Source organism: Cupressus sempervirens, chromosome 3, assembly GCF_028749045.1.
Source record: "Cupressus sempervirens isolate cs-2001-9-10 chromosome 3, ASM2874904v1, whole genome shotgun sequence".
Lineage (NCBI taxonomy): Eukaryota > Viridiplantae > Streptophyta > Pinopsida > Cupressales > Cupressaceae > Cupressus > Cupressus sempervirens.
In genome coordinates, this window is record NC_143120.1 from 473,013,770 (window position 1) to 473,029,023 (window position 15,254).

Here is a 15,254-nt window from a genome sequence, read left to right on the forward strand (position 1 = left end):
CTTAGGACAAAGAATTAATGATGACAAGTCTTCTATATATTTATTTAACACTCCTCAGCTTATTCAGAACAAGATTGCTAGAATTCTTAGATTCCAAATTGGCTCCCTTCCTCTGATGTATCTTAGGGTCCCTTTGTTCTTGGGTGCTCAGCGGAATGATTACTAGTAGGGGATTTTGGATAAATTCAGGACTAAGGTTAGTCACTGGACTTACATATGGTTATCTTTTGCTGGGAGAGTGGTGCTGCTAAAGACTGTGGTGCAATCTCTTCCCTTTTATAGGTATTGTGTTCAGGTTCCCCCTTCTAATTTTGTGAGGGATTTTGATGCCTTATCTCAGCAATTCCTTTGGTTTGGGAGTCTTCTTTCCTCGAAGTGGAGCCTAGTAGAGTGGGAGTATGTGTGTAGGCTGAAACATGCGGGTGGCCTTAGGCTTCGTTCGATGGCTCTTGTTGTCACAACCTTGGCTACCGAATTGTATTAGCGATGGCGTAACAATCAATATCAAGAGTGGGCTAAGATTCTTACCCATAAGTACTTTCCTAGTGCGGATTTCTCTAAGATGCCACGTCTTCCTTTGGTGGGTAAAGGCTCCTATATTTGGGATACTCTTAAGAAGGGAGCCCAACTTGTTAAGGAGGGGCTCTTTTGGATTTGTAACAGAGGCTCAGATACTTTGTTTTGGTAGGACTTGTGGGATGGCCATCCTCCCATTCTTTCCAGTTATCCCCAACTTCTTCCACTTTCCCAAACTTCCACTAATGCTTGCTAGCTTAAGGTGGAGCATTTTAAGACTGTCAAGCACCTGGGGCAGGTTGAGATGACTTGCTCGAAGGATTCTTAGGAGTGGCCAATGGGTGGCTCTGATGAGGATTGGGCCCTTCTCTCTAGAGTTCTGGAGGATAGGTTTTGCAACTCTCTCAATGGGAGGGAGAGTTTGTCTTGGAGCTCTAGTCCAAAAGGTAAATTTATAGTGGCTCAAGGCGATGCTATTCTTGACAAGAACTTACACGGTCTGGTTGAAGTGAATTGGTGGAAGAAGATTTGGAGAAAATTTTCGTGGCCCAAGTGTAACTTTTTGTTATGGTTGTTGGCTCAGAAGAAATGCCTCACTTGGGAGAATCTCCGCAAATGAGGTTTCCAAGGACCTTTAGTTTGTGTTCTTTGTTTGCACAATGAGGAATGTGTCTCCCACTTGTTTTTTCTCTCCCCTTTTTCGAGAGAGATATGGCATAGATGGTGGGAGGCTTGGTGTCATGGTTGTATTCATGCTACTTCTATTATTGATTTCTAGGAAAGCTTGGGCAGACCTCCAGCGAAGACTTCTTTCTTACAAATTGCTTGGATGTTTGGTCCGATCTTCATTCTTTGGAACATTTGGCTGGAAAGGAATCATAGAATCTTTTGTGATTCCAAATTAAGTAGCTCCCAATTGTGGAAGTTGATTCTCAATAGGCTCTAGGAGATGATCTATGTAAAGTGTGATATGTTTGTTAATATAGATCTTGGGGATTAAGTTATTATGACGAATATGAAATTGGGAGATAACTGTCAAGGAAGCATTCCCAGTAAAAGATTGAACCATGGTAAGCAATGGGTGTGTTGGGATGGGAGGTGGTCTCCCCCCCCTCGACTGGGTTCTTGAAGATCAATACAGATGGATCTTCTCGGGGGAACCCTGGTCATGCTTGTATTGGGGCTATTGGTAGAGACAATGATGGTGGTGTGGTTTTCCTACTCTCTGTTTACAAGGGTCAACATTCTAATAATCTGATGGAGGCCCCAACTATTAAAGTTTCCATTGAGTGTGGGTGTTCGTTAGGGTGGCAAAAGATCATCTGTGAGTTTCACTCTCAGATTGTCGTGGATATGTTGAATAACCAGAGGTTGGAAGATGTTAGCTGGCAACTTACCTCTTTGGCCAGACAAATTCTTAGTCTCTATAGTTCCTTGGACTCTGTTTCCTTTCGTCATATCCCTCACGAATGGAACAGAGTGGCAGATTGTTTGGCTAAGTGGGCTTCAGAGAATGTGGGTAGTTGGGCTATTAAGGGTAGGGATGAGCTACCTTCTGAGTATTGTGAGATCATTGATCAGATGTTACTAGAGGATAGGAGTATGTAATGTTGTTTTGAGCCTTCGACCTTTGGTCTGTAACTTGGTTTTGAGCAAATAAATTTTTATCCCTCCTTTTTCCAAAAATAAATAATAATTAATTTTATAAAAAAATATTTTTTTAAAACAAAACAATTTTAAAAAATGCTAATTAAAAAGGTGTTTATGGCCTACCGGCCGACCATCGAAGGTTGTTGTCGTGCGGCCATTATAGGTTGCCGGCCGCAGGCAACAACAGTACATAAGGTACTACTGCTACTGCCACAGTACTCACTATGAGTAGTCACGACTTAAATCACCACCAGGAAGGGAGGTGGGGGTATGAAACCTACCTCGCTCCCAATTTAAATTTTTTTAAAATTTTAATATGAATCATTTTTTAAAAATCAACCCCCCTCACACACACACACACACACACACACACACACACACACACACACACACATATATATATAAACATTACGAATTTAGTTTGATAGGGAAAATACGATAAACCAATCAAATTTTAATATTCTATAATTTTGATTTCTTTTCAAAAATCCTTCCCAGTTAAAATGCTATTTTTTCAATCTACAACACGAGGGTTTTCTAATTTTCATTCCTCATATACAGATAGAAATTTAATATGAATATTAGTAAATAACAATGAAAGATTCATCATAGACAAATTTTGAAAAATCAAATTCAACAAACATGATGTAGATAGGAATATCAAATAACATAATTCATTATGTGAATAAAGCATAAGATTCTACTTGAATTTGATGCTAATATGCAACCACTTGAAGATTGTGAGAGAATTCTCTTTTTTCTCTCAAAACCTTCTCTTTGAGAAACCCTTTTCCAAAAATCTTTAGTCCCTATGAAATGATCTCTCAATCTTTGATTTGAAATTCTCCCCTAAATTCAGGGCACAGATTGTGCAATCATGCAAGGGAACATGTTGATCACAATCTTTTAACTCTTTATTTACTTTTTTGAATATTCACGCACATTTTTTTGCAATTTAAAATATCTTTAATAAATTAATTTCTCTTTCTTTAATTAATTAATTTTTGAAGCATTTTTGATAAAATATTTATTAACTTAAATAATAATAATATTTAATATTTATTTAAAAATGATCTCCTAAATATATTATTATTAAATTAAATAAATATTACTACGCTCTAAACTTAGAACTATAAATTCCTCTTTAAATTTAATTTTTTTATGTAATTAATTTTTCAATTAATTAAATATAATTAAATATTGAAATTATCCTAATAATTTTCCATTAAATTAAATCATTAAATATTCTTTTAATTTGACTTAATAAAAGAAAAATCACCAAAGACCTAAAAATGAAATATGAAAAACCATCATAAAATACCACATATAAGATCAAACTCAAGGGTTATAATAATGAATTTACATCTTATGATTAATTCATAAGGGTAATCATCTTAGATACTTGTCATAATTTCTAAAACAATTGGTTTTAAGTTTAGGATTTGGACTCAAGAATTTATCTCCCCTCTCTTACCATTAAGATATTGCAATAGGGTACACTCATCTTAGCAATTCAGGGAAGTCGATACCCAGTACCTGCAATTTGCGTAAAAATCCACGCATGTACAAACACATATTCTAAACTAAACAGGAAATGCTAAGAAGTGGTACATCGTGTAGATCCTGACTAGTAGGTGACTAGGACTCCCTTCCTTAACCACATCAGAAACGTCATACATGAAGAAAACATACACGCACAACATACATATGCAAGTATGGGGTAAGTATCTACAAAAAATACGTATAAATAATCCATCTAACATCATTAAATAACTGAAATCATTGTAAATAATCATCATCAAAGTATAATCATGCATACATGAAGTAACTAGTACCAAGGTAGTCTCATCATATGATCAACTGAGTATGAAAACAATATCCAATAATTTGAAAAATAATGCTACTAATCATCAAGTATAAACATAAACTGGCCTAAAAGAGTTCGGTAATAATAACTAAATCTAAACTAAGGGTAGGCACTACACTTTTTTATTACTTCTTATATAAATATTTTTGATCCTCCATATCCCTATTTAACTGGCAACGTCTATACAACCACGAAAATGCACTTTCATACAAAGGAGAGGACTTAGTCAATTTTTTAAAAAGTTAGAAAAAGCAATGTAAAGAAAGTGCATTTTCATGGCTATTTAACTTTGGTCATCTATCTTGTCAAGAGTGACACACAATCCAACCAAACTTTATACTAAGATCATAAATAATTAGAAGAATTTTCTAATAATGATTTATAACCTCCCCCTATTGATTCTATAATTCTTATTAATTATTAATTATGATCTATCACCTCCCCCTATTGATTCTAAAAACTCTTTATCTGTACTAGAATAACAATTTTATTTTAATCCAATTAAAAATTCACCTGACCTAAACTATTCAAATCAAAATTCCAAACAATTTTTTAATAATTCAGTATGAGGCTATTCGGTGAAACATGAATAATACTCTAGGCAAAAGTGTGCAGATTTGCATCATGATGTTATACTTAGGAAGGTGGCGCGAAGGTGCAGGACGGCCTGTTCTTTTGCGTTGGGATTCGCAATTTTTGCGGGTCTTCGGCTCTGCGCGCTATAAAATCAGTACTCCTTTCGAGGTGGATTGCCCATAACAGCGAGAACAGTAAAGGAACGAACAAGCTTGGCTTTTTGCAACTGGTAGGATACTCCAATGCTTTACAAATGCAAAGTTTATGCAAATATTTTGATAATTGTGCTTGCATTTTCATTTCCCAACTTTGTTTTTTTTAAAAATGTTGCCCACGAAATTGTGCTTTGGAATCTGGTAGCTGGCATTGGGGCCGGGATTCGAACTCAGGTGTTTAAGTGCTAATGTAAAGTCCGTCAACCACGAATGGTGCTGTAGGATTTTGATATTTCTGAATTAAGCGTGTTGGGGTTTAGGTTATTTGATTGATGCTCCGGCTTCCCACTAGAGCTCATTTCAATTGGTATTTTGTTTACCTTTTTATTTATTGAATGCCTTCTTGGTTTTTGTTTTGGGGTGAACCAGTTGATTTTTTTACGGTGTGATGGGAATGATTAGGATTTGTAGGAAGCTTAGAGTAGAAATTGGGTGGATTTGATGGAAAGATCGTCGGTGTTTTGTTTCGTGCATTTTTCAGAACTGTTAGTTTCTTCTTGTAAATTTAAGTTGTGTGTTCTTATGACGTAATGGTTTATTGTGATTGAGATTTGGTGGACTCGAAATTTAGTCAGCAAACGTATAGTTCTCGCCGGTTTTATTTAAGTTATACAGTAGTATAGTTTGTTTGAAAATGCAGAATTTTAAGTTGTGCCCAAAACCCTTGTTTATATCTGTATCTTCTGGTTCCTTGGGAAGTAACTCATAAACACTGAAGATAACAATGGTAGGAATATGAGCATAACAACAGTTTAATTTTCTTTTGGGTGTGGGAATAAGAATATGGATATAGGAATATGTATTGTGGAATTGTTATTCTAGAATAGAAAATAAGAATACGTATTCTTATTCTTGTTTGATTCAGTCGGAATTTGATGGGGAACTCACCGATTAAAAAATTTATGTTTTGTAAAATAAAGAAAACTGGAACAAGAATACATATTCCAATTCCACCTATTTAGGTGGAATTGCAAATGCTCATTTTTGGTCCAAAATTAGAATACATATTCCTATAATTTGAAATTTTAAGAATTTACATATACCTATTCCACTCATATTCCCCTTCCAATATTATCTTCATTCCCTATATGGCATTAATCACAATTCGAAGACAGTGATTTTGGTTTAAATAATATATGAAGCCAGAGCTTTTGGTTTACACTTAAGTTTTGGTTTCTGATGATATGTATTTTATTTATAGCTTTATTGGATTGTGGTGCAATATTAGATTGGAGCTTGTCTTATTATAATATAGAGAATTGGGTTGTCCATGGTGGATTGGCCCATGTTATTGTTGCAAACCAGAATGAATTTAGATAGGTCTATTCTGGGTTATAAATATCAATTTCCTTTGTCGAATCGGCAGTTTGGGTGTTATAAGGTAACGTTTATGCGACAGCCTAGGGGTATAGATGTTCAAGGATTTGTTTATTGAACATTATTTTCATCTTGGAACATAATTTCGAGGATTTTTTAACAATAACAAATTTCTTTGTTTTTGAATTCATGAACTTTTAAAGAGAGTTTATTATTTTTATTTGTCGAGAGACTGACAACTTGGAGTTTTTGTACTGCATAATAGTTCAGTATGACTTATCATGTTTCCTTTCAAGAAGAGATTTGTCATGCTGGAATATGTTTGGCAATTTGAGTTTGATGTCCTGTTGGTTGCTGTGGTTATTACCTGCTTATTGTTCAATGATTTCTTCTTTGATATGAATTGTAATTGTGTTAGGAGACTTTTTGGATGTTCAGGTGCTATTTTTTACCAACATTTTTGATTTAAACGTTTCAACATAAATTGTAGCGATGATAGAAGAAGCATGTAAAGTCATTCTAATGAAACCAATCATTGGGGGAATTTCCACTTCTGCCACTTTTATTTTGGATTTGATGTTCTATACAACTTAGTTGTCACATATTCTTTGCTTCAAGTGTTTTGCTCTTTTACGTAAAGTATGTAGCAGTTTCAATTGATATCTATTGGTGTTACAGCTGTTAGCTGCTTGTTTGAATTCAGTGTTGGTATAACAATCACGGCAGTTTTTAATTGAAACTGCTTGTGTAAAGGGCAATGGTATATAGCAATTCTTTTCAGATTGCATTGATTTCAGGTGAGCACATTCCTTGTGGAATGACCAATTGAATTGGAACAGTAGTTGAGTAGTTTTAGATAAAAATTGCATATATTTTTTCCTCTATGATGTGTTTCATACTCATCCAAGAGGTTTCATTTATTGAGGGTATTTTACGATTCTTTTTAATATGACCAATTTTTATTTATTTTTAAACAGTGGACATTTTTATAATTCCTAGCAGGCTTATTTACTATTTATTAATTGAAGGGATTTTTATATTCCTATCTGTGAGTTATAAAATTGTTTTGAGAATTGATTGACACTAGAAGTCTTGTAATCTTATTTAACGGTGGAGAAATATGTTTAATTTCAGATTCCTCAGTTTGCTGGTCGTTCGTTTTGTGATCAATGGAGGAAAAACCATTCTGTGCTTGGTCCAAAACAGTGGAGGAATGCTTGGAAGAGTACGATGTACTTTTAGAAAAAGGTCTAAGCTTTCAAGAGGTCGAGAAACGCCGACAAACATATGGGTGGAACGAACTTGAGAAAGAAGATGGGAAACCTTTGTGGAAGCTGATTCTGGAACAATTTGACGATAGACTGGTTCATATACTATTGGGGGCAGCTTTAGTTTCATTTATTCTTGCCTACTTGGATACCAATGAGATTGAGGAGGCGAGCATGACAGCCTACGTGGAGCCTCTGGTAATACTCTTAATTCTTATGCTCAATGCTTTTGTAGGAGTATGGCAGGAGACTAATGCTGAGAAGGCTTTGGAAGCCCTCAAAGAAATGCAGCCCGACCGAGCAAAGGTCTTGAGAGATGGATCTATTTTTCCACATTTTCCAGCCCGGGAACTTGTTCCTGGTGATTTAGTTGAACTTGGGGTGGGAGACAAAGTTCCTGCAGACATGAGAATCGCATCCCTGAAGACATCAACCTTGAGGATGGAACAGAGCTCCCTCACTGGAGAGAGCCACCCTGTGATTAAAAACACAAAAGAGGTACTTATGGATGATTATGAGTTGCAGGCCAAAAAATGTATGGCTTTTGCAGGAACCACTGTTGTCAATGGCTGTTGTACTTGCATTGTTGTTAGCATTGGAATGTCTACAGAGGTAGGAAAAATTCAAACACAAATCCAGGAAGCTGCTCTAGAAGATGATGATACGCCTTTGAAAAAGAAACTACATGAATTTGGGGAAAGTCTGACAAAAGCCATTGGATTTGTTTGTGTTCTAGTGTGGATCATCAGCTATAAGAATTTTCTCTCATGGGATGTTGTTGATGGTTGGCCAAAGAACATTAAGTTCTCTTTTGGAAAGTGTACTTATTATATCAAGATTGCTGTTGCTCTGGCTGTTGCAGCTATTCCCGAAGGGTTGCCTGCCGTAATTACTACTTGTTTGGCTCTTGGGACTAGGAAGATGGCAAAAATGAATGCCATTGTGCGCAAGCTTCCTAGTGTTGAAACACTGGGTTGTACAACAGTGATTTGCTCTGACAAGACAGGCACACTTACAACAAATCAGATGTCTGTTACTCATTTTGTAAACTTGGGTCAGACCGTAGGTTCAGTTCAGGAATTTCATGTGGAAGGAACAACATATAACCCCACTGATGGTAGAATCCTAGATTGGCCTGCAGAAACGAGTGAAAATTTAGGAATTCTTGCAGAAATTGCCGCAACTTGCAATGATGCAGGAATTTCTTGTGAAGGTCACCAGTTCCGTGCTACTGGAATGCCCACTGAAGCAGCTCTGAAGGTTAGTTTGTCTTCCCTATTTTGTGGTTTAACATGCACCAGTGGACAAAATACTTTTTTCAACAATAGTTCAGAAAAAATATTAGGTCTTGAATCAGTTTAGATAGAATATTAGGTGGAGCGCCAGTGGACAATAATTTTTTAAGAACATAAAGAATAGGAATGGAGCGCCAGTGGAAAATAGTTTTTTAAGAACATAAAGAATAGCATCTAGCATATAGAATCCTCCTGCTATTTTAAAAAACAAAAGGAGTTTCTAATGGCATTGTCTGTAATAATATATCTTTCATCTGCCGTCAGGTTTTCGTTGAAAAAATGGGGATGTCAGTTTTGAAGGCCTCGGACATGGCTAGCGGTGGACATGTCAATGACAACTTGACTGTTGAGAATGGGATGGTTAAACTCGGTGAGTGCTTATGCCCATATTCTACTATTATCAGCAGATTATTTTTTCTGTAACCTGTCTTGTAGGTTAGTCTTGATTTAATGGACATTAAAAGTCTTTGATTCTATTTTAATCTGTTCATTTGCTGTCTTTGCCTTAATGTAGTTCATAACGATCAGTTGATAGAAAAATCAAAGAGATTGGCTTTATTGGAGTTTGATCGAATCCGGAAATCTATGAGTGTTATTGTTAGAGATCTATCTGGACAGAATCGCCTCTTGGTGAAGGTTTGGATTTGAATTAAAAAAACAGGCTTTGAATTTTTCCTATATCATATTTTGTTAACTGTTTTAATCATCGTTTAAACCACATAAACTAGATTTTCATGACACTTTACCTTTGTAGACGTGCGCTGCCCTTCACTCGTAAAGACAAAATTTGCTTTGAACTGGCATAGTAATTCTGGCATTTGATTGCATCCATTTAGTGGTACTTGTTAGAATAAATTAATTATTTCCCAAACAGTCAGCATTTTCCAGAATGTTCAGTGTTAGGTGATCAGCACAGACCACTCATTTTCCATGTGCAGCCAACCACTCAGCTGTCCATTTCAACTGTCCATTATAAATTTCATAGCTAAGTTCTTCCTACAGTCTACTATACATTTATGATGTATTTGCTTATAAATAGAATGGATTGGGCCTGTGATCAGCAAAGCCCATTTTTGGGTTTCTCCATGGATTCCCTTCTCTATGGCTTTCTCTCATTACTTTGGAGTTTCTTCTTTGTGTCTAGTTTTCAATAGTACTGATCTCTAGCTTTTGTACAGGGTGCTATGGAAAATGTATTAGAGAGAAGTGCTTTTCAACAATTGACAGATGGAAGCATAGTTGAAATGGATGATGCATCCCGGGAATTACTCTTGACAAAACTTCACCAAATGAGTTCAAAGGCTTTGCGCTGTTTAGGCCTTGCATATAAGCAAGACTTGGGAGAGTTCAATGATTACGATGGAGAGAATCATCCTGCTCATATAAAATTATTAGACCCAGCAAATTATTCTGAGATAGAGAACAATTTAATCTTTGTTGGTCTCCTTGGATTGAGAGTAAGCTCTGCCACATTCAGAGATACACAAGTGTCTATCTCACTCTTTTCCTTAAATTTTGAATTAGTATGATGTTTGAAAATGTTTCTGTCAAAGACATTCCGCAGTTTCTTCTTCCATGAGTTATTTTCCCCATTTAACATGGTTTCATGAAATATATTCCTAAATGATAGGATTCTCCTCGCGAAGAAGTTCATGAAGCAATAAAAGATTGTAGAGAAGCTGGTATTCGAGTAATGGTGATTACTGGTGATAACAAGTTCACAGCAGAAGCCATATGCCGAGATATTGGTATCTTTTATGAAGGAGAGAATCTTAGTGGGAAAAGTTACACTGGGAAAGAATTCATGGAACTTCCCTTGAACAAGCGTCGTGAAGTTCTAGCAAAGCCTGGTGGTCGTGTCTTTTCTCGAGCAGAACCCACGCACAAGCAGAATATAGTTCGCATGCTCAAAGAAGCTGGCCATGTTGTTGCCATGACTGGAGATGGTGTAAACGATGCCCCTGCTTTAAAGCTTGCAGACATTGGAATTGCCATGGGAATTGCTGGAACAGAGGTATGTTGGACTACGTAAAAATCAAAATATGAATTTGCTACATTGTATTGGCTTCTTTGCAATCATATATTCAACTTTTTCAACTTTTTCTCTGTATTTCAGGTTGCCAAGGAAGCATCAGATATGGTCTTAGCTGATGATAATTTCAGCACCATTGTTGCTGCTGTTGCAGAAGGTCGTTCAATCTACAACAATATGAAAGCTTTTATAAGGTAGGCATTTCTTCTTTTGATCATATGAGATGAATTCTGAAAAGGGAATTCTAATAGCTTTATAGTTTATGGTAGTTATTTCTTGATTATTTAAGCAATACATTTTTTTATAGCTTTGATTCATTTAGACATTTTATTTTAAAACATACTGTTATGTGAATCTTGTGAGAGAAATAAAATTGAATCTATGACTTATATAGATGGCTCGTTTAAAATCATACTAATAGGTGAGCTCTATTAGAGAAGAAAATGTGATTCAAGATGAGCCACCTTAACAAGCCAAAAGTCAGCTTGCTGTTTCAATTGAACAATGTTTCTCCTAATCTAATACATAGCATTATAATTTAAGACTAATGGAAGAAGATGTGCTGATTTACCTGTCATGGTAGGTTCAATTGACACACTCTAAGTTTTGGTTTGTATAGGTGGCTCACCTCAAATCATGCTAATAGGTGGGGCCTAGTAGACAATGCAATGCAATCTTTTACATGTTTAGATGACTCATTTTAAATCATACTAATAGGTGGACTCTATTAGAGAAACAAATGTGATTTGAGAAGAGCCCCTTAAACAAATTAAATTTTAGAATGATTTTTAAGCACACCTTTCAATTAGTCTAATACATTGTGTTACAGTTCAGGAATAATGGAAGATATATATTGATTTACAGTAGACATATATCTTAATTTTGGTTTAAACAACACACTCTACGTTTTGATTGAATTAAGTGGTTCACCTTAAATCTTGTTTATAAATGGGTTCTACTAAAGACATTGATGCAATCTTTGACTTGCTTAGATGGCTATCTGAAATCAAGGGAATAGGCGGGTAATCATATTTAATGAAAAATATGGTTTAAGATTGACTATAATTGAAACTTTTGAATATATTTTGAAAACTCAATCTAATAAATTGCATTAGAGTTTAGGAATAATAAAGAGATCTATTGGCGCCTATCTCATTTGACACATTTTCTGCAGGTACATGATATCATCAAACATGGGTGAGGTAGCTTCTATATTTATGACTGCTGCTTTAGGCATGCCTGATGCTTTGATACCAGTGCAACTTCTGTGGGTAAATTTGGTGACTGATGGTCCTCCCGCAACAGCTCTTGGATTTAATCCTTCTGACATAGATATCATGCAGAAACCACCTCGAAAAAGCAATGATAGCCTAATTAATGCCTGGGTGTTTTTCCGCTATCTGGTATTGAGTTTTCTATCGCTACACCAATGTTTTGTTATCTTCTCCTTGACTTTGCATTTAAAATCCATTTTTGTGGAACGATTTATAATTTTTTTCAATCCTCCCTTGAACGCAGGTCATTGGTTTATATGTGGGGCTTGCAACAGTGGGTATATTTGCGTTGTGGTACACACATGATTCATTTTTAGGGATTGACTTATCAGCAGATGGCCACACATTGGTAACTTTTTCGCAGCTCACCTCGTGGGGTGAATGCCCATCTTGGGAAGGTTTTGCAGTTTCACCATTTTCAGCTGGTGGGAGGATTTTTTCATTTGATTTCAATCCTTGTGATTATTTTTCAAGAGGGAAAGCAAAAGCAACAACTCTTTCCCTCTCTGTACTGGTGGCCATTGAGATGTTCAACTCACTTAATGCTCTGTCCGAGAATAATAGTCTACTCACCATGCCACCATGGATAAATCCTTGGTTACTACTGGCAATGTTCGTTTCCTTTGGGCTCCATGCTGTGATCCTTTATGTTCCATTTCTTGCCAACATTTTTGGCATTGTACCCTTGAGCTTTAATGAGTGGTGTTTGGTTATTGTAGTTGCATTTCCAGTGATACTGATAGATGAAGTTCTAAAATTAATTGGAAGGAGAATGTCTAGGGTACACCACAAGTACAAAACAGTTTAACAAACAAGGGAGCACTTGTGAATTGTTTTGTTTCTTCTTTAGCTACTACCAGTTGGTTGTCGTCATGAATTTGCCAGTTATATTCTATCCACAATAATTTGTGGAGTTTGTGAATAGCTCTATAATGTTTAAGAGGAGATCTAATCCATAACTAATAAGGGGTTTCTAGTAATGATAAGGTGATATAAAGAAGAATAATTTGTGGAGTTTGTGAATAGCTCTATAATGTTTAAGAGGAGACCTAATCCATAACTAATAAGGGGTTTCTAGTAATGATAAGGTGATATAAAGAAAATAAAAGTTTTTTAAAGGTTTGTAAGGGAAGTTTTGAAATGTAATTTTCCATATCTATAAACTCAGTACTATGGAAAGTAGTGTTAATTTCAGTTTATATGTTTATTATAATTTTCATGTCATATATGTAAAACTTCTTTGTACATGAATTGTATGTTTTAAAATTAATTATTTTCTAATTACATGTGTCATTCTTAATGTTTATAATTTCATAATTTTTGCAACATCCCTTACAAATATGATTTTCTATTAAATTTTTTATCTATAAATTTTTATGTTAAATAATTGAAATATATCTATTGCTAGTCTAGATGGTATTTCTATGTGTCATAAACCACTTCATCTAATGTTGAGTAAATTGATGTGTCTTTGACACATGGATTGAAGTGGACCCAATTCTTGATATTATTTTATTAAATGTATATCTTGATGAAAATAAATAACAGTGTCAATAATTTAAAAGAAATAAAGTTATAAATTAATGAAAGTAATGCTTGATTGGTTATCGTTACGTTAGAGTTTATTTGGGGTAAATGTCTAATTGCCAGTAACTGATTCGTGTGGATGTGTCTTTGGATTTACTACAACTCATTTGTTTCTTTTCTATTTAGGTGGCATGCCTCCTTTGTGCCCACCTTCATGTTGTCGTTAATGTTCGAGCATCTTGTTCTACTCGTGAATAAACATTTCCCTATTATTTGCTAGACATATTTTTCCATGCATTGGTATTGATTTCTATGGAAATGGGAAAGTGGTGAAGAGCTTTGACTTGTAATACACAGAGAGACTTTCCAAGAAGATGGTAGCTATAAATTTTTGGCTGCGGAGCTTTTTGGAAACAAATTTAGCAGGATATTGAGGGAAGTGCGACCGATCTTATAGAGAAGGGGAGAGTTGAAGATCATGGAGTGAAAAGCAAATTGGGATAGTCAGTAGTCATGATATCTTGGAAAATAACCAAACTGTGATAATTAATCCAGGTGTCTTTCCTTTCATTCCTTTTACTCAACAATATCAATATTATTGTATGAATAAAAACTCTTTTTTGTGTAATCAAAAGCTTTTAATTGCTACTATGAATTGACTGTACCAAAAATTGATTGTATTGTTCTCTATTTCATTTTGTAGCGGTCCCATCTTTAGCATTTCATTGTGACAATGCAACTTACCATCTTAGTTTTATTTTATTTTAACTCTCTTTGTGAATTATAAACCACTCTTACATCTCTTAGTGAGGAACAATCATGTGAATGCGAATTGTGCATGGATTTTATTACCCTTTTCCCTTGGATCATTTGTCAGCATTGATACTTTTTGGATCCTTATCTCATTAATTGCCACTACTAAACTAGGCATAGTGAAAATACTATTCTGTAAAAATACTATTTTGTAGTATTGTGAAATTGTAACTAATCCTCAAATTCTTGAGTCCCTGTCAAAGGGGGTCTATTGAAATAGAAGTCATAGATGCTATATGACTTAATAGCTTGTTTTCTTTGGAAATAAGTCAAATTTGAATTCTTTTATCTCCCCTTGATGTGATAGTACCAACTCTATTAATTGAGATGTCAGGTGCAATGAACTTTCTTGTGACATGTCAATTGCATGTTTCTTGCCTTTTTACTCCATCTAGATGACTTGGTTCCATCTCGTCTTCGTGATCATCAATCACACCAATTTGTATGCTTCCTTGACTCCTTACTTCATGTGCTTGTTATCTCTAAAAGTTGTGCCTCAACCAGATTCTAAAATTTAGTCACTTTGAGTAACATGAAAATACTCCTAGGTAGTGGGTGTACCAAGGTTAGGAGTGAATCTTTGGGTTCTAGATTGGTTCCTTATGATGCTTCACCTATTTGTTCTTCAAATGTGAATTTAAAACTTGGGAGGGAAAGAGATAGAAGGATTTATAAGAATGTAAATGCTGAAAAGTAAACATGAGGTGACACACCAATACACTAAGATAAGAATGTTGCTAGTCTGACATGATGAAGCATTTATGAACAATTAAGGTGAGCACAATTTTGACCTCATAAAACTCATACATAAATAGTTCACAAGAAGGATATACTTCAGACAAGATGCTAAGGGGAATGATGACATTCATAATTAACCACCTGAGATAAAGCACACTTTCACAAC

At 35.2% G+C, this 15,254-nt stretch overlaps 1 protein-coding gene across 1 annotated transcript; it reads left to right on the forward strand.

The window, feature by feature from the left end:
- The first annotated feature begins 4,699 nt into the window (after window positions 1-4,699).
- LOC149567195 (calcium-transporting ATPase, endoplasmic reticulum-type-like) lies at window positions 4,700-13,223 on the forward strand. Its single transcript, XM_089820381.1, has 9 exons — window positions 4,700-4,838; window positions 7,276-8,669; window positions 8,969-9,074; window positions 9,219-9,340; window positions 9,883-10,161; window positions 10,335-10,718; window positions 10,821-10,930; window positions 11,911-12,139; window positions 12,255-13,223. Exons 2-9 carry the CDS (start codon window positions 7,311-7,313, stop codon window positions 12,816-12,818), a joined length of 3,153 nt encoding a protein of 1,050 aa, XP_089676507.1. The 5' UTR covers window positions 4,700-4,838; window positions 7,276-7,310; the 3' UTR covers window positions 12,819-13,223.
- Window positions 13,224-15,254: the final 2,031 nt, after the last annotated feature.